This window comes from Talpa occidentalis, unplaced genomic scaffold (genome assembly GCF_014898055.3).
Source record: "Talpa occidentalis isolate TD23 unplaced genomic scaffold, MPIMG_talOcc4v2.1 talOcc4.10, whole genome shotgun sequence".
NCBI classification, from domain to species: Eukaryota; Metazoa; Chordata; class Mammalia; order Eulipotyphla; family Talpidae; genus Talpa; species Talpa occidentalis.
Window position 1 is genome coordinate 82,855,542 of NW_023600993.1, and position 24,780 is coordinate 82,880,321.

A 24,780-nucleotide genomic window follows, 5' to 3' on the forward strand; every position below is an offset into this window, starting at 1 on the left:
TTTACAGAGGCATGTTTTTTTATTTATTTGTTTGTTTGTTTGTTTATTTATGCATGCACTGGGTACAGTCAGAAGCGCGGGAGGGTGAGAGAATTCACCAGAGCCAGAGCGGGGAGAGAACAGGCAGAAGGACCGAAGTACACTGCTGAGGGGAGCAGCGGGCGGCAGGAGAGGTCTGCGCGCCATGTGGGACCCTCCTCCAGTGGCCGGGGAGCAGCCGGGGATCGAACCAGCGCAGCAGAGGCGGCGGGCAGCTTTGCAACCCAGCGCTCAACCGCTGCGCCACCGGGGAGGCCCTACATATTTACATCTTAATTCTACTGCAGAAGCTATACCTTTAGCACTGCCTCTCCCTGTCTCATGTCCCAGCCTCTCAGTTTTTCTGAATGAATCTGAAGGGCAGGGATAGGTTTTGTTTCAGGAGCAACTAACTGGTCCATAGAAAAATGTCAGGTTCTCTCCAAATCGCCTCGGAACAGGGCCTGTAATGGACCCATCCTTCTGGGTCTGTCATAGGTGGTTTCTGTGGTAGACTCTAGTAAGGGCACAGAGTTCCCCTACAAAAATTCAGTTCTTAAATAGCTTTTTAAATTTTCTTCCTCTTATATGTAAAAGATGACAAAACAAGACAGTCGGAGGGCTGAGCTGGCTCCTTGAGAGCAGTGGGGAGTTTCTGCCCACAGAGGTCAGAGTTGGGTTGGTTTAGGGATCTGATGAGTTTTAAAGTAAGGCCACAGGGGCCTGATTTTGGGCACCTTGTCCCTCATTGTGGTGAAGGGATATGATATTTTGTTGTCAGTGCCATTGACTTGTCCCACTGTAGCAGATTATTTCTATGGGCTTATGAGTTCAAAGCTCAGCAAATAACCTGATTTTAATTAGGTGCTGGAATATGCCTTCTGTGTCACAGGGCAGAGCTTTCATGACATCAGTGTAACTAGGCTTTTTTTGTAACTAGACTTTTTTGACTGACTCACACTAGGGTGTTTTTACCTTGAAACTTTACCTCTTTCATTGTTTCATAAATTCTTGTCAAGATCCACTAATTTGATTTCATGGCCTCTAGTGGGTCATGACTGGGCAGTTTAAAAAATAAGAGCAAAAGTTCTTAGGAAATGTTTATGGAAAAGCCTGTTAAATGATGGGGTTTTTTCCAGTTTTATCCTGTGAGCATGAGCTGTCATCACAAGATCAAATAATAACCACTCCTTACAGCTTCATTCATGCTGCTTAAATGAAATAATGATAACTAGGATTAGTCAGACTTGTAAACTCCCTAAAGCGGGACTTTATACAAGTTGAGGATATTTGTTCCAATGAGTTGTGTGTTTTTTTTTGGCCTGGTTTAAAAGCCTCTAGGTCAAATGTTAGCATTTAACAGAATTTAATGGAGCAGCCATTGTTCAACGATAATCCCCTAATGATGGGATTTAAGCAGAGAGCCATGATTGGCTTTTGAAATGTGCTTCATCATTGAACCTGGCCAGCTCTGAAAGCTCTTGTTTGTGTCTTGGTAAGGACCAAACTACCAGTTGGCGAGCAGAGGTTTTGAGTTTCCTTATCCCAAAGTCTTCCTTCTTAGTCATATTTTTACCCGGCTAGTTACAATTATGCTGGTAGAGGAAACAGCTTTATCAACCCCAGGTTTCCCACCCAAAGGTATGGGTAACCTGAGTGTCACTAGTGTCAGAACATCAGTGCATTTGTTTAGCGAGGTTCCAGCCAGCCTCCGTGCAATCATGGGGTCAGAACTTGGAGGAAGGGACATTTTTAAGTAGGTGGAACAATAGGAGCTATAAAAAATTTTTTTTCTAAAATCTACTTCATTTTGAGTTACAGTTTACCAGAATCACAACCGAGATTTGTGATAGCAAAGGCTTCTTTTCTTTGGGAATCCTTCAACTCCTGCTCTAGATCACCATCTGCTTCCTACCACTGAGGATTAGTTTTGTCTGTAGAAAATCAGGTCTTGTGTCTGGCTTCTTTCAACTGAAGAGCAACAGTGAGTCGTGACCTGCTAGTTGGCGGGTGATGCTCATCTAAACTTGATGGTGAAAAATTTCTGGATCCACTCCCTGACACCCTGGACAGGGCCTCCTGGGAACTAGGGGGTGGAGTGGAGCTGTCAGGTTGACCTTAAAAAGACCACACAGGTCAGCCACTCTCTTTTTTGACTTCCGCTTTCACCCTGGAGTGCTGGTAGCAATGACAGCATCTTGCCATGTGCTGACCAATCAATTTCTTCTCTCTTTTCTCTCTCTTCTTCCCCCAGTGTAAATCTACTTTGGGGTCTTGTCTTGTGTTCTTAAATGCGTGGGTGAGGACTCACAAACCAGGTCATCCCCTTCCCCCCTGGTTTGACCTGACACAATAGGTGTAGGATTCCTCCAAGTGGTTACGTACACTGTTGCTTCCTTTCAATTGCTGCTGTCTTTGTATTGGACCACTTTGGCATGTTTATCCATTCTTCTGTGCATGGACTTTTGAGTGTCTTGAGCTTGAGACTATTATAACAGCTCTGCACTTTTATTTACAAGTATCTATATGGAAGAAATCTGTATTTTAATAAGTTTTCCACCTGAGTTTTGGGCACATGAATCACTGATTTGTATTCTCTTGTATCATTCTGGTTTTTGTGTGTAGACCAAAAGAACTATATTGCCATGGTTGTGTTTTTGATGTAATATTAAATGCCATTTATTTGGGGTAAATGTGTGTCTCATCATTTATTGAGTATTCTGTGCTAAGAGTTGGGAATATAAAGATTAATTGTACACTTGGGGATTCTGCCCTTTGGGAGGACTTCGTGATTGATTCATTCAGCCTCCGAGTGCTCTGCATATTGTATGGTAGGGACTGTTAGGTGCCAGTGATGGGAGAACACTTTTTCTTAGAACTTGGTTGTGCTTCCAAGAAGCAGAAAAGATCCTGATATTTAATTCCAGGAGCAGCTCAGTCCTTAAATCCTCAGTTTGGACATTACCACCCTACTGCCAAATCAGGTAGCCATGGTAAGCCACAGTGAGAGAATTAACACTGATTCCTGTACAAGGGAGAAATGATCACTGGCTGAGTAGCTAAAAAAATAACTACCAATTAAAAGCAGTAATTCTACATTTGTGCATAATTACTGGTGGCTGGAGTGCTGGTGGTTTAGTCATTAGGGAATAGAAGGACGTTTGTGAAAGAACCAAATATATTACTTTAGTACTTGCTCATAGTGTAATTTACCAGGTGACTGCTTTTCCACTGTCAGGCTTATGTTGACTTTGAGGTTGACTGAAATCTTTTTATTTTTTAAGTCTGTGATGGTTTCCTGCTCACTCTAAGGTAGTGATTTTAACTGGCTGCAGGGCAGGTTTAGCACAACCAGACATTCAGGCTGCCTGGGCCTATTCCGTGGAGTGGGGAGGAGGCAGCAGTATTATTAAAGTTCCTAGATGGGTCCCACGTGGAGTCAGAGTTGAGGACCACTTCTTTGGGGTAGCCTTAATTATTGGTACACTTTTTTGTCCCAGTTGCCCCCTTTATCTGCTAAGTGGAATTTACAGAACTCTCTTCTGACTACAAAAGTTATTCTCTCTTTTTTTTTAAGGTTTATTTATTTATGCATATAAGAACTGGGGTACAGACCAGAGGGTCAGGAGGTAAGAGGATTCACCAGAGACAGAGTGGGGAACAGAACAGGCAGATCAACTGAAATACACTGCTGAGGGGAGCGAGTAGCTGGTGAGTCAGGAGAGGTGTGCTGCGCTATGTGGAATGTGCCCTGGCCGGCCAGGGATCGAACTCATGCTGCAGTGGCTGTAAATAGCTTCATAGGTTGTGATTCCAAGAAGCACACATGCCTTGCGCCACCAGGGAGGCCGTACAAAAGTTATTTCATAGGGCCTCCCCGGTGGCGCAGCGGTTGAGCGCTGGGTTGCGAAGCTGCCCGAAGCTGCCCGCAGCCTCTGCAGTGCCGGTTCGATCCCCAGCTGTTCCCTGGCCGCCGGAGGAGGGTCCCACATGGCGCGCAGACCTCTCCTGCTGCCTGCTCTTCTCCCCGCTCTGGCTCTGGTGAATTCTCTCACCCTCCCGTGTTTCTGACTGTACCCAATGCTTGTATAAATAAATAAAAAATAAATCTTAAAAAAAAAAGTTATTTTATAGCTTTCAACATGAGAACTTCATCCTGCACTGTCTTCTAACTGTGGAGCAATGTCCTGACCTCTCAATGGAAAGAGCTGAGCAGTGTTAAGGGGGACCCGTTCCTGGATTTGACTTTAATAGTAGGGAAGAACCAGGTGTGGATGTGGACACTCCAGGCTCTTGGGGGAGAAAGGGGGGATATCTTTCATTGTTAAGTAAGCATATTTAGAAAATATAGAGGAATAAAAAGAAAATAAGCCAACATTTTGGCAGTATATGCATGTGTCCACACATATACAATATGTTACTAATGTATACTGGTTTTTTCCATTGTTTAAGTTGCCTTTGTTTCAACTAAGTGTCTTGTAAAACATTGGTACCTTCTATTTTTACTGCTGTAGGAACATTTATCATGAGATTTACCCTCTTAAGTCTTTTAAGTGTGCAAGCCAGTGTTGTTAACTGAAGGCGTGATTTTGCACAGAACTCCAGAATGTTGCATAACAAACTTTATGTCAGTTGAATAGTAACTCCCCACTTCCTCTTCCCCCTGCTCCCTGGCAACTACTATTCTATTTTAGGTACCTCGTTTTCTGGGATCATGTGGCATTTGTCCTTCTGTGACTGGTCTTATTTCACACAGCGTAACGTGCAGTGGTGCCCCTTATCCAGGGGAAACATTCCAAGACCCCTGTTGGCGGCCTGAAACTGTGGCTAATACTGAGCACTGTATGTGCTATGTGTTTCCCAATGCACATATGCCTGTGATGTTTAACTTGTAAATTAGGCACAGTGAGAGATTTACAACAATAACCAGTAATAAAGTGGAGCACTTACAGCAATGTACGTTAGTAAAAGGCTTGTGAATGTGATTTTTCATTCAAAATACATTCCCGAGACCATCAATGACAGAGACACTTTCTAAGAAATTTGTTAGTAGGTGATTCCTCCCTATGTGAACCTCAAAGTATAATTTCACAGATGCAGATGGGATCTCCTGCTGACCACACTCCAAGACTGTATGGCATGGCCTGCTGGGACCACAGCCCAAACATGAGGCCTGTCAGCTGAAATGTCATAAGCCATGAGGGATTGTATCTGATTGTACAAAATACTTTCAGGCCCTGATTGACTGCTGGTAACTGAAACCAGAAAGTGAAACCGTGGCTAAGGCGGGGACTGTCGTACACACTTTTTTCACCAGTTCCTTACATAATAGAGGGTGAACATGTCTTCCTTTCAAACACTTCCCTCACCTGTCAGTTGAATCATAGCAGTGACATCCTCACCTTGGTTTGTCCCTGACATCAGTGACTGCCGTATCACAGATGTGTTTGCTGTTGGCCGTTAATTTCCTTACCTAATTTGGTAAGTGCATTAAAAATGACTGTAATACTATATCAGGCACTTTTTAAAAAAGATTTATTTATGCATGCATAAAGAACTGGGGTACAGGCCAGATATGTGGAAGGGTGAGAGGATTCACCAGAGACAGAGTGGGGAACAGAACAGGCAGATCTACTGAAAGACACTGCTGAGGGGAGCAGTGGGTGAGACAAGGAGAGGTCTGCTGTGCCATGTGGGAATCTCCCCAGCTGGCGGGGATGGAACCCGCGCTGCATAGTCTGTGGACAGCTTCACAACGCTGCACTCAATCACCTGCGCCACCAAGGAGGCCCTATATCAAACATTTTTTTAAAAGACACTTGGAACACAAATTTTGGGGAGCCCTTACTATATGTGCCAAGTTCAGCACTAGGAGCTCTACTTTTGTAGAGTTAGTATTGAAACAAAAAGCCAGCACGGTCTCTTGCTCTGCAGCTGTCTGGCTAGATAGGCAGATGTTATCTTGCTGTGTTAGGGCCACCTTGGTGGTTCCAGCTGCTCCCATGAAGTGTGTTTGCAATAGTGCTGGTGGGAGTTAGCCCTGTGGAAAGGTGAGGGGAAGGGTGCGTGTGTTTGAAGGTCTAGAGGAGGACCTGGCACCTTCAAGAACTGAAAACCATAACAGCACAGTAAGGACCAGCTTCACGGTGACTGTGCAGCCTCATTAAAGAATTTGGTCTTGTTCTCAGGAGAATCAGCACACATTCCACATGCCTGATAGCCATAGCCTGCTGGCTGCAGGATGGACAAGTGGCAGAACCACCAGGATGGAATAAGAAATGGGCTGAGAGGCTGTTGTGCTTTTGATGAGCTGATGCGGGCTTGAGTTGCAGGGAGATAGAGGTGGACAGACTTGGGAGTCCAGGTCTGAGCGGGATGGGCTTCAGCCCTGGAGAAAGGGGCTCCCTCAAAATCACAAGGAGGATAAAACCCAGCCAGTGAGATGGGGCCAGTGCTGACAGCTGGGCTGTGTTCACTCTGCTCAGGGAGTTCGGCTGTAAACTGAGCTTTCAAAGGACAGTTTTATGTCTTTCTTGTATAAACAGACGTTGGGGCAGGTGAAAAATACAGATTAAAGCCCGAATCCTGCTCTACTGCTTAAAGCTGCTTATCCTTTGGCAAGTTACTTCTGTGAAGCTCAGTTTTCACTTTTGTGGCGCTAATGTACAAATAAGTAATATGCTTACGGGGAGAAGAACTGCCTTTTATAGGGTGAGCAGAGAGATGCATCTCATACACGTAGGCACTTCCCTGGGAAGTGTTACTACTGTCTTGTGTTGTCGTCACCACTTTCATTTTCCCTTGTCATGTGGTCAGGGGCAAGAAAAGAGACTGGTCTTACCTCTTTGCAGGGGTAGAAAGAAAGGTGATAGGGGGACTGGGTAGGCAAGTTTGCTCCAGTGTCAGATTCCCTGGGAGGGGTTTGCCTTTAGTTTTTTTTTTTTTTTTTTTTTTAAATTTGTTTATTTTTATACAAGAGCTGGGGTACAGGACAGAGGCATGGGAGGGTGAGAGGATTCACTAGAGACAGAGCAGGGAGCAGAACAGGCAGACAACAGAAATACACTGCTGAGGGGAGCAGCGGGTGAGGCAGGAGAGGTCTGCGGCACCATGTGGGTATCTCCCCTGGTCTGCCAGGATCAAACCTGCACTGCCGAGGCTGCGGACAGCTTCACAACACGGCTCTCAACCTGCTGTGCCACCGGGGAGGCCTGGGTTTGCCTTCAGTTTTAACATAAATTCTGACACAGACCCTAAACCCCACTCTGCCTTCCCTGGACCCTGTTTTTGCTGTCTTTTACCTCCTAACCTTGACATTCCCCACACTGAAGTTCAGACCACATGGACGAAACTCTGATCGCAGGTTGGTGCCTGGTTTCTGGCCTTGAGGCTGTCTTATCTCGGTGGAGTACTTGGCTATGGAATGCTCTATCATTTTCAGGCTTCCGAGGACATGTTCCTGTGTTCAGCATTCACTGTTTTCTCCCATCCTCCTGCCCTCTACTTGTCTGAACTGACAAAGGCTCTGCCATGCTCTGTCTGGAAGTCTTTGTGGGGCATCATGCCTAGCACTTTTTTGGGGCCCTTTCTGTCTTGTGCTCACTTGGGTCTGTCTGTTCAGAATGCAAAGGCTGCTGCTCTGTAAGGCGGCCAGGCCGGAGAACTGGTGGGTCCCTCCCGTCTAGCTTGTGAATCAGATAAATGTTTAGGATACAGATAAATGGGGTATAGAGCACTTAACAGAAAGTGGTCTCCCAAGGGGGAGGTATTGTCCCCTTTGTTACTGGTGATGGGGGCTGTGGGAGGTCCTGGCTGCTGCAGTGGACCCTATAGGTCTGAAATACCAAGATGAAGTTAATCCAGGAGAGGAAATGTACAGAAATCCTCCCTTTCCTGCAGTCACACTTGCCGCACTTTCAGTTACCTGTGGCCCAACATGGTCTGAAAACACTATGTACAGTAAGAGATTTTAAGAGAGAACATTTGTATAATTTTTATTACAATATATTGTTAGAATTCTATTTGTTGGTCTCTATATGTAATTTATAGATTAAACTTTATTATAGGTATGTATGTGTAGGAAAAAAATCTTTAGGGTTTGGTACTGTTTGCAGTTTCAGGCATCCACTGGGGGTCTTAGGACATATGCCCTGTGGTTGAAGCTGTATTACAATATTCTACATTAAAAAGGCCTATCAATTTTTTATTTTTTTTATTTTTATTTTTTTGGTGGGACCCTCACCGGTGGCCGGGGATTGAACTGGCACTACAGAGGCTGTGGGCAGCCTCGCAAACCCAGTGCTCAACCGCTGCGGCACCAGGGGAGGCCCAAAAGGCCTATCATTTCTCCTGAGGGTTAATATGGATGATGAATACAAATGTGGGAGCTCTGCAGACATGCTGATGGTAACGGGGCTGGGTAGAGAACACAGATACCTCTCAAAGGGACTGTATGGCTCAGTCTTGTAAATCTCTAGCGATGTTTCACTCTTTGTCATATCCTGTGGGGGGGTGGAAAAACGGAAGCTCCTGCTGGTTGAGGCAAAGGTCTGTCACGACTTTAAGGTAGATTGTGTTTTTACATGTGTCCATTGTCATGCAGTAATACAGATCTTCAGATTTGGGAAGCTGATGACAGACCATGACTGTGTAGAAGATTGATGGATTTGATTACATAAAAATGAAAATTCTAAAAAATCATAAAATTCACGAGCAAACAAAATGTGGAGTGAGTTATTTACATCAAATTTAACAAAGAATTAAGAGTACTATCCTTTAAAAAATAACATTTGAAAGCATTATAGAAATTAGGCAAAGGGGTGGGATAAGAAGACAAAACCATGAAAGAGTCTGTTATTGCAGACAGACATGAAAAACACATGAAACAACACATCATAAAATCTCTGAAATGATCCGCTGGCACAGATTTATATGAGGACTGTCAGACAGATGAGATGGACAAATTCATTGTTGGTTGGACTGCCAATTGGGGCGAGTCTTCCTGGAAGAGAATTTTGTGTAATGTCTCTAGAGCCTTGGAAACCTCCTAACCCTTTAATTTCTTCAGAGCCTCCACTTCAAGGGATTGATTGTGCAAGGGGTCTGTTCCATGCCACAATTATTTATAATTTTTAAAAAAGAGATATTTTTATATATGCATATAAGAACTAGGGTGTAGGACAAAGGTATATGTGGGTGAGAGGATTCACAAGAGACAGAGTGGGGAGCAGATCAGGCAGATCTACTGAAATACACTGCTGAGGGGAGCAGCAGGTGAGACAGGAGAGGTCTGCTATGCCATGTGGGTTAGCTTCCTGGCCGGGGATCAAACTCATGAAGCAGTGGCTGGCAATAGCTTGATAGCCCTGAGACTTTAACTCCTGTGCCACCAGGGAGACCCTATTTATAATTGTTATGCTTATGTTCCCCAAAATGACCATCAGCAGAGTTGTGATGTCTACAGTGGGACTTCATTTCACTACTAAACAGCATGGTTCTGAAGAATCAGGAGATGTGTTACATGATGGCATAACTAATGGTGGGTGTCAAAGAGTGTGTACCACTTGAGATTCTTTGGAGTAGAATTTCAGGGTCTGCTTGCTTTCCTCTCAGAATGCTAGAAATGTTTCTGCTGCACCCCCCACCCCCACCCCACCCCCAGCATTAGATGAGAGGTGGTGTAGGGGTTAAGTCTCAGTGCTATCGAGCTATCACCAGCCACTGCTGGATGAGTTTGATCCCCAGCCAGGGAGCTAACCCACATGATGTAGCAGACCTCTCCTGACACACCCATTACCCTCCTCAGCAGTGTATTTCAGTAGATCCTCCTGTTCTGCTCCCCACTCTATCTCTGGTGAATCCTCTGGCCTACACCCCAGTTATTGTATGCATAAATAAATAAAATCTTAAAAAAAATTCAGACATTTTACCAGGCTGTGTCAGTGGTGTCTTTTTTCATTATCCCTCCCCCAGCACTTGTTTGAATTTTGTCTTTGGTATAAGGATATTTTTGTCTGTTTTCCTTTGACTTGCTGCTACCCATGTGTCCCACCATTGACTATGGAAACCCCTCTTATACAGATAGTGGTTCTTCTTGCTCTGACAGCCATTTGTGAAATTACTCCAATTATTTACAAGTTTGGCTCCTAGTCATATGCCTACCAAGAGATTTATTTTGGCAGCCGTGTTTAATTTCCAGGAATGACTTTTAGTTCTTTATAGTTAGTACTTTTGCTTGCATCCCACTGAGGATTTGAATTATAATTACTTAAAAGGTATTCTTCTGATTCTTTCATTGCTTTTGCGTCATTGGGTGTTACCTTCACTCTGACTGCCTGGTTTTGTCTGCCTCTTGCTCATTCTTTCCTTCTGATGTCCACTGCCAACCCCTCTTGTGAGGACTGAATGCCAACTGTTGTTGGCATTAGGCTCAAGGAGGGTGTCTCAACAGTGATTTTTAAAGATGGGACCTTTTTAGTCACAGGCACCTGAATAGCCATCCACGTGTGGCCACATAGCAGATGACCAAACTCTCCTGCCTCTGCCAGCTTTGCTAGGAATTCATTTTTTCATATTGTTGTAAAACACTGTAGGTAAAAATGCAGGGAAATGGTTAATTATAAGTAATTTACATGCACCATCCAAGGCCTTGAGAGCCTTTAGGGTTTCTCTGAGCAATATCCACAGTGTTCTCTCTAAATAATAGTCATCACTTCTGTGCATTGAAACTGTTAGCAAAGCAGGTCCTCCTATCACCTCCAAAAGATAAGAAAAAATACAATGACCCACTTGTTCCTGTTCTTGAAAAGGGAAAATTACTCAAGTCACTTGCTCCCTTCCTGGGCCTCACTCTGCCTACTGGTAGGCATGTCCCTGCTTCCCACATGGGCACTCACATCCCTCAGGGCCATGAGCTTGTGCTTGGAAGCCACTTGGTGCTTTGAGAAGTAGGAAATATCTTTAGACCAAGGTTTCTCAGCCTTGGGACTATTGACATTTTGGGTCAGATAATCCTTTATTGTGGAATTGCCCTGTGCCTTGTAGGATGCTTAGCAGCACACCTGGCCTCTGCTTTAGGTACTGGCAGCTCTCCCCAGTTGTGGTGACTGAAGAGGTCTCCAGACAGTGCCAGATGTCCCCCAAAAGGAGTATCTCTCCTGGTTGAAAGCACTGTTTTAAACAAACATGGATATGAATTTTTTATGTGTTCCTATATTTTTATTTGCTTTATTTTTAATTTATTATTTTTTTAATTTTTAAACAATATTTGCTTCCCCCACCCCCTCAGATTGAGTCCCCATAAATTGTCCTTCCCCAAGGCACCCGTGCACAAACATGGATATGATTTGAACAACAATGTAAAATGTACATAAACATTAAAGCCAAAAAAGTAACATCAAAAAATTTTGATGTGTCCGCTTAACTGTTCATGGGGGCAACTTAATGTTCTGACAATTTTTATTTTTTTTTTTCTTGCCCTATAAATTTTGTAGAATTCATTTCTCCTGTTTGTTTACATTTGTTTTCCCCTGGCTCATCCAAAGTATTTGCTGAATGGAAAGTGTCCCTAAAAGAATTTCTTTAGCAGGAGTTTTCCTCCTGTGTTTCTAAACTTCTGGTAAATGTGTTGTCACATTTTCAGGACGGCTTGGCTGGTTATTCTTCCTTGGTGGAAAATTAATTGCTGCTAAGATCTGACCTCATTCTCCTCTCTGTGCCAGTGACTGTTCTCTGTCCCTTCTCACCCCTACCTGCTGTGGTATTCTTTTCTTCGTCATAAATATCTAGGCATACCTGGGCATGTTACGCTGTACACGTGCCAGGCTTTGTAGAGATCCTTTGTACCCTCTCAGGCTTTGAAAACAGACTCTCCAATGCTTGTTAATCTCTGGGTGAAACTTTTACTGTCCAAGTCATGCTTCTATTGTTTGAAATTAAGTTTTTAATTCTCTTTTGCATCACCCAAATACAGCAGCAGAGAATTGTTTCAGAAGCTTCCTGCTTTTAATTTATGGTTAGATATTGTCTTAGCTTGAAGCATTGTACTTGTTAAATGACAGCAGTTTCTCTGAGCATATAGGATCCATCTTGAGTCTACTAGTATTGATCTTTAGCCACAAGTGGCTAAATTTTAATTAAAACCAGACACTGGTGTACATTTAGTTGCTCCCTTGTACCAGCCACATTTCAAGTGCTCAGTATCTCTGCAGTGCTTGACACTTGGATTGGACAAGGCAGATGTGCAGGACAATTCCACCATTGCTGAAAGTTCTATTGGCTAGTGCTGGGCTATAAGATTTACACCAGAGTGCATGGCAAGGAAATCCCTAGTATTCTTTTTTTTTTTTTTTTTTTAGATTTATTTATTTATTTATTTATTTATACAAGCACTGGGTACAGTCAGAAGCGCGGGAAGGTGAGAGAATTCACCAGAGCCAGAGAGGGGAGCAGAGCAGGCAGAAGGACCGAAGTACACTGCTGAGGGGAGCAGCGGGCGGCAGGAGAGGTCTGCGCGCCATGTGGGACCCTCCTCCGGTGGCCGGGGAGCAGCCGGGGATCGAACCGGCGCTGCAGAGGCTGCGGGCAGCTTCGCAACCCAGCGCTCAACCGCTGCGCCACCGGGGAGGCCCCGGAAATCCCTAGTATTCTTTATCCCAGTATTCTGACATTTTTGATGGTTCCCTTCTCCGGGGGGTGATTCAGATTCAATGAGGAAATGAATCATGATGGGGACTTGAAAGCATAAGTAATGTATTGTAATGTAGTGAGTATAACTCATACTCATAGTATCCCTTAAAGGAAGCACCATGATCATGTGCTTGTGCTGTTGGCATCCTTGATGTAACCTGGCTGCTTTCTCTCTCTCTCTCTCTCTCTCTCTCTCTCTCTCTCTCTCTCTCTCTCTCTCTTCATGTAAGGAGATTTATATATTTAGATTTAGATCTGTAGTTGCTGTTAAAAAATTAAAAGTGCTCCTGAGGGATAGTACATTCAGAATAGGTGAGAAGGAAATCTTAGGAAATGAAAGCAATGAGACATTAAACACTCAGAGGTGGTTTTAATACGTTCACAGCCGTTAAGTTGTTTGCTCTTGTTCTTCTGTTTCCCATGTGTGCATCCTGGGTTCTTTCCGAAACTTGAGACTGCTAGAAAGCAGATATTCTGTCTTCTTGCCATCATAATTTTCCAAGGGCTGAACAGTCACAACCACATCACTAAAAATTCAGGTACCCTTCTAACAATTAAGAAATAAGTGCTTTAGATGGTAGGTAGGTTTTTTATGGTAGGTAGAACATCTGGATGGGGCCAAAGTTTTATATTCTTTGTTCTGATTCAATTATGAGTCATTATAGAGAAGCCTGAATGCTATAGACTGAATGTTTGTGCCCACCTCCATTTATGCTTTCTCTTTTTCTAGGTGCTAAGAGATGGCACTCGAGGGGTTCACCTCTGTCTGAGAATCCAGCGCTCAGGGCACTGGAAGAGCCATCCCTGATCCTGGGCTCCTCGCTTGAATAAGCCTTCCCTTCCAGCCACTCCGTGCACCTCCACCCACTCACTTTCTCTTAATGATGGGCATTGGTAAGAACACGACATCCAAATCCATGGAGGCTGGAAGTTCAACCGAAGGCAAATATGAAGACGAGGCGAAGCACCCCACCTTCTTTACTCTCCCGGTAATAGCATTGTTTGTTTTCTTTCCTCTTCACTCACTCTCACCTAGTTTCTTTCTTACTGAATCAACAGAGGATCAGCTTTAATACTCCTGTTTTCAGTGACGGTTAAGGCTTTTCACGTGAGACAGGCTTTGAGAACGCTGTTGGCTGACTCTGGTTTTGGCCCTGCTCCCTGCCTGTAGTTACCTGATGGGAATAACTCCAGGAGAGAAGCCTTGCTAGGTACCAGGGATGTTTTAAAGCCGGTCTAGTGCTTAGTGTGTTGGGAGGATGTTGAAAGCTTAATTTTATCTCTAGAGATGTGGTCTTATGAAATAACCTGTAACCCAGCTGCAGACTCACATTGCAAGGTCAGAGGTTGGATAAATGACTTACTGTTTGGAACCCAAAGGTTCATTCTTTGTATTATGACGGCAGCATCCAAGATAGAGGTACTTTTACCTGGTAAGTATTAATTAGTCAGATAAGACTGATTACAAATATCCTTATATTCAAGGCTAGGATTTTTCCAGTTGTAGGGTTATGACTTAGGGTATTAAGTCTTCTAAGTGTTGGTTTAAAAAAGAAAGAAACTCTTTAGGGAGAAGTCCCCTCAAGGTCTTTTCTTCTTAATATTGGAAATGAGGTTAATTGCAAGAATGCTGTGCTAGAATTCTTTAAAACACAATCCTGGAATTTGCCTCACTGCGGCATCACTCGGTAAGAAAGAGGTGCACAGTATTTTAAGTACAGTTCTTTACCTGGCTTGCATTCACATTTTGATTTTTTTACCCTGTTCATTCACAGAGAGGTGCTCCGCTGGTTTACAACTGGCATTATAGTTTTCTTCATGTAGAGTGAAATATCAAAATGGACCTTCCTCTTCTAGAGGAAGAGGTGGGTTTTTCAAGTTTAAATTAGATCATTTTTGAAAAGTGATCAGGAGTCTCCCTGATGGCGCAGGGGTTAAGTCTCAGGACTACGAACCTGCCGGCAGCCACTGCAGCATGAGTTTGATCCCCTGCCAGGGAACTGACCCACATGGCGCAGCAGGCCTCTCCTGTCTCACTCGCCACTCCCCTCAGCAGTGTATTTCAGTAGATCTGCCTGTTCTGCCTCCACTCTGTCTCTGGTGAATCCTCTTACCCCCTGCACCTCTGGTCTACACCCCAGTTATTGTATGCATAAGTAAATAAATCCTTAAAAAAAAAAGTAATTAGGAAAGTTTTATACCTTGGATTTATCCCTGGGAGGAACAGGGAGCTGATACACCACCCACCTGTCTTGTCATTGTGGCCTAGAGCTTTACTTTAGCATTAAAATTGTGATATTTTACAGTTAGCAGGTAAATTAACAGGCATGCTTATCAGTTTTTGGACTCACTATTTCTGCATTCCTCTTCTTCCCTTGTAGTCACTTTCTTTTATTAAATGCACCGAGGATCCTTGAATGGTTTCTGCCTTTGTATTTTGCTCTCAACCTTCAGTGAATATCTGTGCATTACACACTAGAGCCTCCCAGCCGTCTGTTTCCCTTTAACTGCTTTGTCAGGATTTGGGTATCTTTTTCTAGTGCTACCTTCTAGATGGACTCCCCAGTGTTATTTTCTGATTTACTAATCCTTGTCACTTGTTTATGTTGAATTTTTATTCACTATACTTTACATATAAATTTTATTTCTTATATCTAACATTTCTGTTTGGCTCATTACTGCCCATTTTTTGTTGTTATACAAATTTTGGGGGGGGGAGATTCTTGCTCTCTCTCTATTCAGTTTGTTTTTCATTATTTCTGACACATGTTGATTTTTAAATGTTTGGTATAAATAATTGAAGACCCTTATGTACTTTTTTTCCTAATTTGTTTTTCCAATTGTTTAACTGGAGTGAAGTTCTCTTCTGATTGTTTCTTTGGAGATCTTTGTCTTTCTCCCTACAACCTCCTCTATTTCTGTGGGCTGGCATTTTCCTTTTCCAGATCAGTTCACGGCCAAGTCTGAGGGGGAAGCCTTATTCACTCCCCCAGCGTTACAGACCGTAACGTGAGAGGACTTGCCTCCCACACCCCCGGCTTTGAGCTTGGAACTTGGTTTGCTCCCCACTTTGAGTGAGGAACCCCCTAGTACATTTCCCCACTGGAACTGTTGGCAGCCAGAACCTCAGCTCCCAATGTCAGTCCAGTCTTGTATATGGAAATCCTTGGCTGGCTTCAGTCTTGCCTGCTTTGTAATTTTTTCCTCTATCATTATTTTTTAAGAGCGGGGTTGGGAAGGAGTGTTCCTCAAAGCATTGATTTCCAGATTCATTTATCGACATGGGAACTGGAAATGTGGGCATTATCTGTAGTTGAATATAATTATAGTATGACTATAAAGTTGATTTAATGCTAGAGCATATACTTTGGGTAGTTAGGGAATTTCTTACACTAGTGTCAGGCTGCAAAAGTATTGAAAAGAAGGAAGAAAAAGAAGAGTAATCGAGGTGGAGTCATGGGCTTGGGCTGCTGGGAGGGGAGATGCTGAAGGAGAGGCCCACACAGGGGCTTCAGTATGGCCTGGAGCAAGAATATGGACATGAGTGTGTTAACACAAGCTCCCCCAGAGCTCATGAAATGGATGGGGAAACAAAAGAAGCCCATCTAAGGATGTTTATAAAGAAATAGTTCATGTGATGAAATTTGGGGTTGTAGAAAGTTTTGTTAGAAAACATCTTGAAATGTAGTATTTAATAATAGGAGCACTCTACTGCCTGTATTTAGTCACTAGAGGAATTGTTTCCCTAAGATAGGAGACCTTTTTGATTGATTTGCTTATTGGCAGACAGGGGCAAGGTGATCAGGGGTCTCTGTCCATCACCCAACTAATATTATTTTGGTCACTGCCCCTCTGTTCTTAGGACATCTGCCTGTGTCTTCTTGCTCCTCATTGATCTTGGGAGATCTGTTTACTAATTTAATAGAATGACAGCCCTAGAGCTGAAAGTGACTTTAGAACTCTCCTTTCTGATGGTTCTGTGGGGAGGAGAGTTGCGGGCATTTGCCCAAAGTATCCAGCTGTGTCACAGATGTATCACACGACGCCCTTGGGTGCAAAGCTCACTGCCAGGCAATAAGATAACACTGATGACAGGTGGAGTACATAACCTTCTGGCTCTGGCACATATACTTGGGGATGGTCTTCCAAAGGGGATTGGAGTGGTGGGGATTGGGCCACTTGCAGCTGCTCTAGTGGGAACGAGTTAAAAATGGGGCTTGGCCTCTTGTTCCTCTGGCTGCTTGTCAAGTGTGAGCATCTTGCTGAGTTGGAGATTCAGCTTTTTCTTTTTCTTGTTTTGATTACCTTATAACATGGCTTCTCAGTGCATTGAGAAAATGATATTTTGGATTGGAGGGTAGATACTCCTAGGAGATCATCTCAGATAGCTTTAAATATAGATACTTCCGGCTGACTTTAAAACATGTCTCTGTGAAAAATATAATTCCAGGGGAGAAAGAGGAGTGGGCAGAGGCTAGGGGAGTTGAGCTGGGGAGAGGACCATTGGCCAAGCTGGGTCCTGCAGGCATTGGTAGCTGAAATGGGACTTGAGGCTAAAGGAGGCAACATTAGGACATGTTGAAATGGTGTCAAGGAACAGTGCCCAGGAAGGGGTCAGCCTGAGCCAAGTCAGGGGCAGGAGGGTAAAGAAAGATAGGGCTTTTCAGAATGGATGTTGAGAGCCTAGATTCTGGTCTATCAATAAAAAGCTCTTCAAGGGTTTTGACCAGGGGAATAACCCCATAGGCTGCGCTTAAGGAATATTGAAGCACTATCTGAGAATACTATAGACCATGAACTGGAGTGTAGGGCACAATTAGAAGAGGAGAAAAGAGTGTTAGTCAGCTTGGGCTGCTTTAACAAAATACCGAAGACCGAGGGCCTAAGCCGCAAGCATTTCTCACATTTCTGGAGCCTGGGGAGTTGAACGAAGTTGCAGTTTTGGTTCTTGGTGAGGGTTCTCTTCCTGGCTTGCCGGTGAGCTCACTTTCTCACTGCGTGTTCACAGGGCTGAGAGGGGACGCTCTCTTGTTTCTTCTTCATATAAGGGCACCAGTTCATCATAGGGGCTCTACCCTCACACGTTCATCCAAACCTTTCAGAAGTCCCCACTTCCTACTACCATTGTGTGGGAAGTTTAATGGTGTGTGTGTGGACCCCCACACTGGGAGGGAGCACTGCAGGTTCTTAACATTACATGACTCTGAAGAACACACTCAAGGAGAAGCTGAAACAAGTTATGGATTTGTAGGAACACTGGTGAGTATTTTTCCCATTCTTTAATAAAATCGGACTTAATAAAGCTACCCGACCGACAATAGCCCTGATGGCACCAGACCAAATGATCTGTTCTTGGAACCCAAGAGAAACTTAAAATATTCTCTCAGAGGCTGTTGGAAGCAGCAAAAGACACAAAAACTTAAGCAACCCTAAACACTTTGCCCAGCTCTGAACTTGGCAGTGGGGTGAGCGTGTCCTGGAACAACACTCTGTGTTCGGATGGGCCTTTGCCAATGGTTAGTTCAGGCTATGAACTTGGTTCCCCCTGGATGCCCCTTCAGGAGAGCTACCAACATAGGAGAACCGCAGAGCAAACACACCGCCTTTTCCTGGCTGTACTTCCGGCCAGTGTCCTTAGGGCATGGCAGTTCTTCAAGACTTCTGGCTGTGTTTTTCTGGTTCTAATTTCTTGCCATGCAGCGTTTCATTCACCCTTATTACACACCCCAGCTGCCTTTAAAAGCACACAAATTGGCATAACAAAATTCTTGTGGGATAAGGAGGTCTTTTGCTATGTTCCTCTTGTATATTTATTCCTCCTATTTAATAATTCTGATCAGATGATGTAATTTGTGAATCTTGGGGCTTTGCATGTCTCTCCTTATTTATTTACAAACTGTTGTTATTTATTGTACTTATTCTTCCTGTATGTTTGGATTTATTCCTTTTCTCTTTAGGTGTTTTGTTTATGGAAACTGATTTCTTCCCATATGAGATTTTAAAAAATCAGCACTGGTAACATTTTTAGGAAGCATTTTACTGACTTATGATGCGCTCCTTATGCTCCATCTCAGCAGTGAAAAGAAGGCATAAGATTTTTCTTTTTAATTTTTTTAACTATTTTATTTTAGCGCAAATAGTTATATTTTAAGGACTGAGCAAAGATGCCTAGAACCTGTCCTTAGGATGTTAGTACCAGGTGCTGCACTGTTCCTTCTGCTTTGGTCCTAAATTGAGAGCTTGGAGCCATTAGATCTAAAAGTCCGAAGTCTTGGATGGTAATAATAGTTGCCTTGGAAGATGTTCTCTTTCTTTAAGGATAAATAGATCTTGGGATCAACAATGTGCGATTTTGAGAGGGGTCTGAGGATGAGTGCTTCCTGGAGCCTGCCCAGAGAATTGGTGCAATTCCCCATTTTCTGTAAGATAACAGTTGCAGTCTATTGCATGGTGGCCATGATTTAGGGGAGAGGATGCTCTTGACAGCTTAAGATCGAACAGCCAAGATGAGCAGACTTTTCTGTTAAAAAGTGTGTAAGTTGGCAAAAAATTTTTTGAAAAGGAATATGCCAATATGTGCTTTGATGTAAAAACATTGAAAAGATGGGATGCAAATGAAGAGTTTTATGTTTATGATGGAATTCTTTTCCTGACCTCTTCTTTCTAGAGTTTTTGATACTCTTAATTTTTCTGCTCTGGTTTTGAGGTTTCAGATAGATCTTTTTTTTTTTTTTCACATGGCAGCTTACTTTTAGTTTGAATAGTCTCGGTAGTTTTAAATGGGAGATATTAGTAATACAAAATGTCCATCTAATAGTTGAGATGAGCACGATTTGCTACGAATGGTCATAAAATAAGAACTGCTGCAGTTACGTTCTTTTGAGCTGGTTTGCAAAGTCGATCAGCGAGCGACTTGACTGATTATCTCTTATGTTTGTGTGAGGCCAGACCCGTAGAATCTTTGTCGAGGGAAGGGTACAAGAGAATTCCTTTTCCGTACTGCTCTCAGTAACGTGGAGATTGCGTGGCAGTAATTACCCAGTCATTCTCCCCTCCCCACTTCCCATTTTACATGTTTTAAAGCATCCATATTTCACTGCAGCCTTCATGGTGCAAATGTGTTGTCAGAATGAAATGAAAGTAGTAAGAAAACATTTTGGTGTGTCATACCTGTGATTGACAAATTCTGAATGTTTAGTATATGTTGGATTATACTCAGTTTGATTTCTTTTTCATGGTAGTTTATTTTGAAATTTCAATTAATATCAAAGGTAGGTGGAAAATTTTTATGTTCACTTAAAAGGGTACTGAGTTAAAGGCTAAGAAACACTAATCTTGAGATCTTTATTCCTTATGTAGACCAGATATGATTAGCAGAGAAAATAATCGAGTGTGTGTGTATATAGGAAAGGTAAGACTAGTGTTATCTTTTTATTAAGAGAATACAAAGCCATTAGTTTGGGAAGACTATTGCTAACTCTAAAAATGATTGTTTTAGTATACAATAGTTCACTTAGCTACCAGACACAACGACAAAGGTGGGTAAATTTTACCAGATCCCAAGAGGTGATAAGTTTTGTTCTGAACTCTGATGAGGACAAAAGGCTTTGCAGATACTTGTGCTCTTTGCTTCCAGGGGTCCATTGTCTGAGTCACTAATTCCTGTTTGAGGAATACACTCATTCAGCTGTCAGTTTAAGCAGACATTGATTGCTGTGACATTCAGTTTGACGGTCTGAGGCTGTTACTCCTGCTTGTACATTTGACATCTCAGGATTGCTGTTTAGAAACAAATGCTTAAGCATTACTGTGTTAGTAGAAATAAAAACCTTGAGCAAGGAAGATTATATTTATTGAGCAACAGACACACTCCCTCACCCGAGGGCAGCATGGCCATGCATAATGGAGACAGTCATCTGGATAAATTTAGGCAGACAAAACCTGATTTCAGACCTGATTGAGTGATTGGATAATATTAGTTTAGAGGAAAAAAAAATTTAAGCCATAAGTTTGGTTTCAAGTAGTTTTGGGGGAGAGAAAGGACATTCTGTTCCCAAAAGATTTTAAATAATCTAATATTTTCAGTAAAAACATTATCAAGTTCCTGAGGTAAAAGATGCCACAATTTCCCTCTATGCACGAAGCTGTTAATAACACAAGAGAGAGGGCCTCCCTGGTGATGCAGGCGGTTGAGCGCCACACTGTGAAGCTGTCCACAGCCTCTGCAGTGCTGGTTCGATCCCCGCCAGTCTCAGAGCAACCCACATGGAGAGCAGACCTCTCCTGTCTTGCCCGCTGCTCCCCTCAGCAGTGTGTTTCTTCAGTCTGCCCGTTCTGTTCCCTGCTCTGTCTCGGGTAGTCCTCTCACCCTTCCACGCATCTGGCCTGTACCCTGGTTCTTGTATAAATAAAAATAAATCTTCAATAAAATAACACAAGAGAACCTGTCTTCATTAAGTTTAGGAAACTTTCCAAGACATTTTTTATTTTCCCAATTGAAATAATAGAGGTTCAAAAATGTGAAGTTTTGATAGTATCAGTAATATTTTTTAGTCTTTTCTCATAAAAAAGGTTAAATGCCTTCGCCAAAGAACTGATTTTAACGTTTGATTTTTAAATTAAATTTCATGTTTAAAAAAATAGACCATCAGAATGGCTAATTTAATAAACCAAGGGAAAAATACTAGTTTTTTAAAAAAAATTTCTTTGTGCATACAAGAACTGGGGTACAGGCCAGAGTTGTGGGGGCCGAGAGGATTCCCTAGAGACAGAGCCGGGAACAGAACGGGCAGACTGACTGAAATACACTGCTGAGGGGAGCAGTGGGCAAGTCAGGAGAGGTCTGCTGCGCCATGTGGGTTGCTCCCTGGCCGGCCAGGGATTGAACTCGTGTTGCAGTGGCTGCGGCTAGCTTCATAGGTTGCATCTTAACCCTTTGTACCACCAGGGAGGCTCAAAAATACTAGTTTTTTAATAAAAGTAACTTATGTTCTGCTCTTTGGGTGATCACCATAAACACAGCGGAGACACACAGGTCAGAGAGTACTCTCTGTGATCCTCCCACTCCTGTGACCTTGGCCTCTATGGTGCCAGATTCCTCCTACCTTTCAAGAAAAAAACCCCCAAAACCTCCCACCTTCTAGTCTTGTTCCCACTCCCAGCTGGAACTCTGGTGGGGTGCTGGAGCAAGGGTTTGGAGAGAAGTTGTATGATCTCCTCCCTCTGGGAATGAAGGTGGCACTCACTGACACCGGAATTACAGGTTTTCAGGCCTAGTCTCCCAGCCAGCCCGTGGTGGCCTAGAGGCTGGGACTCAGTGCTGCCACTGCAGCCTGGGATCCATTCCTGGCTAGGAGATTAGGCCTGGAAACCTACAGTTCCGGTATCAGTCTGTTGTGCTCTCCCCCCTCACCCAGTTTTTTTCCCCCTTCCCCTTCTCCCTCCCTTTCCCCTCATGAATCCCTCAGCTCTGTACCATATCATCTTAATCCACTCATCTGTCCTGGGGGGGCGGGGTGGGGCTCACTTGGGCTGATTCCATTATCTTGGCTCTTGTAAATAAATGCTGCAATGAACAGAGGAGTGCATGTATCTCTTCTAATTGTTTTTGCATTCTTCGGATAGATACCTAGTAGTGCAATTGCCTGTCTGTGATAGGTCTATTTTTAATATACATATTTTTAATTTATTTATTTATACAAGAACTGGGGTATAGTCAGAGGCACAGGAGGGTGAGAGAATTCATCAGAGACAGAGCAGGGAGCCGAACAGGCAGATGGACTGAAGACACTGCTGAGGGGAGCAGTGGGCGAGACAGGAGAGGTCTGCCATGCCATGTGGGTTTCTCCCTGGCCAGCCGAGAATCGAACCGGCACTGCAGTGGCTGTGGACAGCTTCACAGCGCTGCGCTCAACCTGCTGTGCCACTGGGGAGGCCCTCTATTTTTAATTTTGAGGACCCTCCATAACAGTCCATAGAGGCTGGACCAGTCCCACCAACAGTGTACCAGGGTCCTGTTTCTCTATAACCTCCCCAGATTTGTTCTTTGAGATCGTCTTTTAAAAATTATTGAAGTGAAATTCACACAAGAGGACTAACCATTTGAAAGTGAGCGATTCGGGACACTTGCCACATCCAGTTTCACAACTTTCACCTCTGCCTGGTTCCAAAACATTTTCATCCCTTGAAAAGAAGCCCCGCCCCTAAAAAGCAGTCACTGCAGCAGCCAGAGACAAAGCAAGGCAAGGCTCAGTGTCAGCTAGGACAGGCCTTTGAATTGCATCTGTTTTTTTTTGTTTGTTTGTTTGTTTTTTTTAATTTATACAATGGCTGGGGTAAAGGCCAGAGTTGTGGGAGGGTGAGAGGATTCACCAGAGACAGAGCGGGGAGCAGAACAGGCAGACTGATGAAATACACTGCTGAGGGGAGCAGCTTGCGAGACAGGAGAGGTCTGCCGCGCCATGTGGGACCCTCGCTGGCCGGCTGGGATCGAAATGGCGCTGCAGAGGCTGCGGACAGCTTCACAGCGCGGCGCTCAACCAGGGGAGGCTGGGATCTGGGTTTTTCTGATTTAGTGACTGACATTGTTTTAGCAGGGATTGTTGTGAGTGTGTGTACATTTTGGCTCTTCAGGGGTCAAGTGCTGTGATAATGAGACTTGGGGCCTGGTTCTCATCATAAGTTAGACTTTTGAGTTACAGACTTGGACTTGACTGGGAACATGTGTCCTGCTGGTACGTTGTTTTTTTTTTTTTTTAAAGATTTATTTATGGGTCTCCCTGCTGTGAAGCTGTCCACGGCCTCTGCAGTGCTGGTTGGATCCCTGCTGGCCACGGAGCAACCCACAGGGTGCAGCAGACCTCTCCTGTCATGCCCGCTGCTCCCCTCAGCAGTGTATTTCAGTCAGTTTGCCTGTTCTGTTCCTGGCTCTGTCTCTGGTGAATCCTCTCATCGTCCCACACATCTGGCCTGTACCCCCGTTCCTGTATAAATAAATAAATCTTTTTAACATTTAAAAAAAATAAAGATTTATGCTAGCACTGGGGTGCAGGCCAGAGGCGCGGGAGGATGAGAGAATCCACCAGGGACAGAGTGAGAAGCAGAACAGGCAGAAAGACCGAAATATTTCTACTGAGGGGATCAGTGGGCATGACAGGAGAGGTCTGCCGTGCCATGTGGGAATCTCCATGGCCGGCTGGGATTGAACCTGCACCTCGGAGGCTGTGGACAGCTTCACAGCACTGCACTCAACCCGCTGCGCCACCAGGGAGGCCCCGGTTTGTTTGTTTGTTTTAAAGATTCATTTATTTATACATATAAGAACTGGGGTACAGGCCAGAGGTGCGTGGGGTGTGGCAGCTTGTTTTGAAGGCAAGCAAAGGCCACAAATCCAGTTGCCTTGCGTAAAAAGCTATTGCCTGACTCAGGATCTTTTTATTTATGTATTATTTTTTCATTTATATATATTTTACATCATTGTTCATTTTATTACAGTGTTTGCTTTCTTATCTCAGGTGTAGTACCCATAGAATTTCTACCACCAGTTCACCTGTGCGCCATCACCATAGTCCCTTATACTCTTCCCACCCTTATTTTGATACCTCTCCCTCCTCTGCAGAATGTCTCTGATTTATAGTTGCCTGTTAATTTTGATTTTTTATTTATTATTTTTTTTCTTAATCTTTTATTTGGTTCCACTATAGTACGCCTATAAATGAAGCCATCCAATATTTTTCTTTTTCCTTCTGACTTATTTCACTGAACACAATCCCTTCCAGCTCCATGCATGTTGCTGTGAATGGCATTAATTTATCTTTTTTGATTGCTGAATAGTATTTCAAGGATCTTTTTAAAAGCAAATTATTATTTAAAGTGATAGACCAAAAGTCTGCCCTGTAAGAATTTTGTACTGTTTTGAGGTCTCTGGTATACCTTTAAAATTAGCTTCACAGTTGGGTAATAATCTGTTTGACCTTGAATGAGATTCAAGTTTTTGCTGGCCTGATTTCATCAAGAATAAGCATAAGTGGATTGAAATCTCCCTGGACCTCCTCAATTCAAACTTATACTGCTTGG

At 43.5% G+C, this 24,780-nt stretch overlaps 1 protein-coding gene across 4 annotated transcripts in view; it reads left to right on the forward strand.

Annotated features, from left to right (window-relative positions):
- The window catches only part of SLC23A2 (solute carrier family 23 member 2), a 107,061-nt gene that overhangs the window by 36,759 nt on the left and 45,522 nt on the right, over positions 1-24,780 (forward strand). For all 4 annotated transcript variants that reach the window (XM_037495102.2, XM_037495082.2, XM_037495091.2 and 1 more), the window contains one exon: positions 13,436-13,694. In XM_037495102.2, coding sequence (XP_037350999.1) covers positions 13,587-13,694 — 108 coding nt within the window. In that variant the 5' untranslated portion in view covers positions 13,436-13,586. The remainder of the gene's footprint in view (positions 1-13,435; positions 13,695-24,780) is intronic.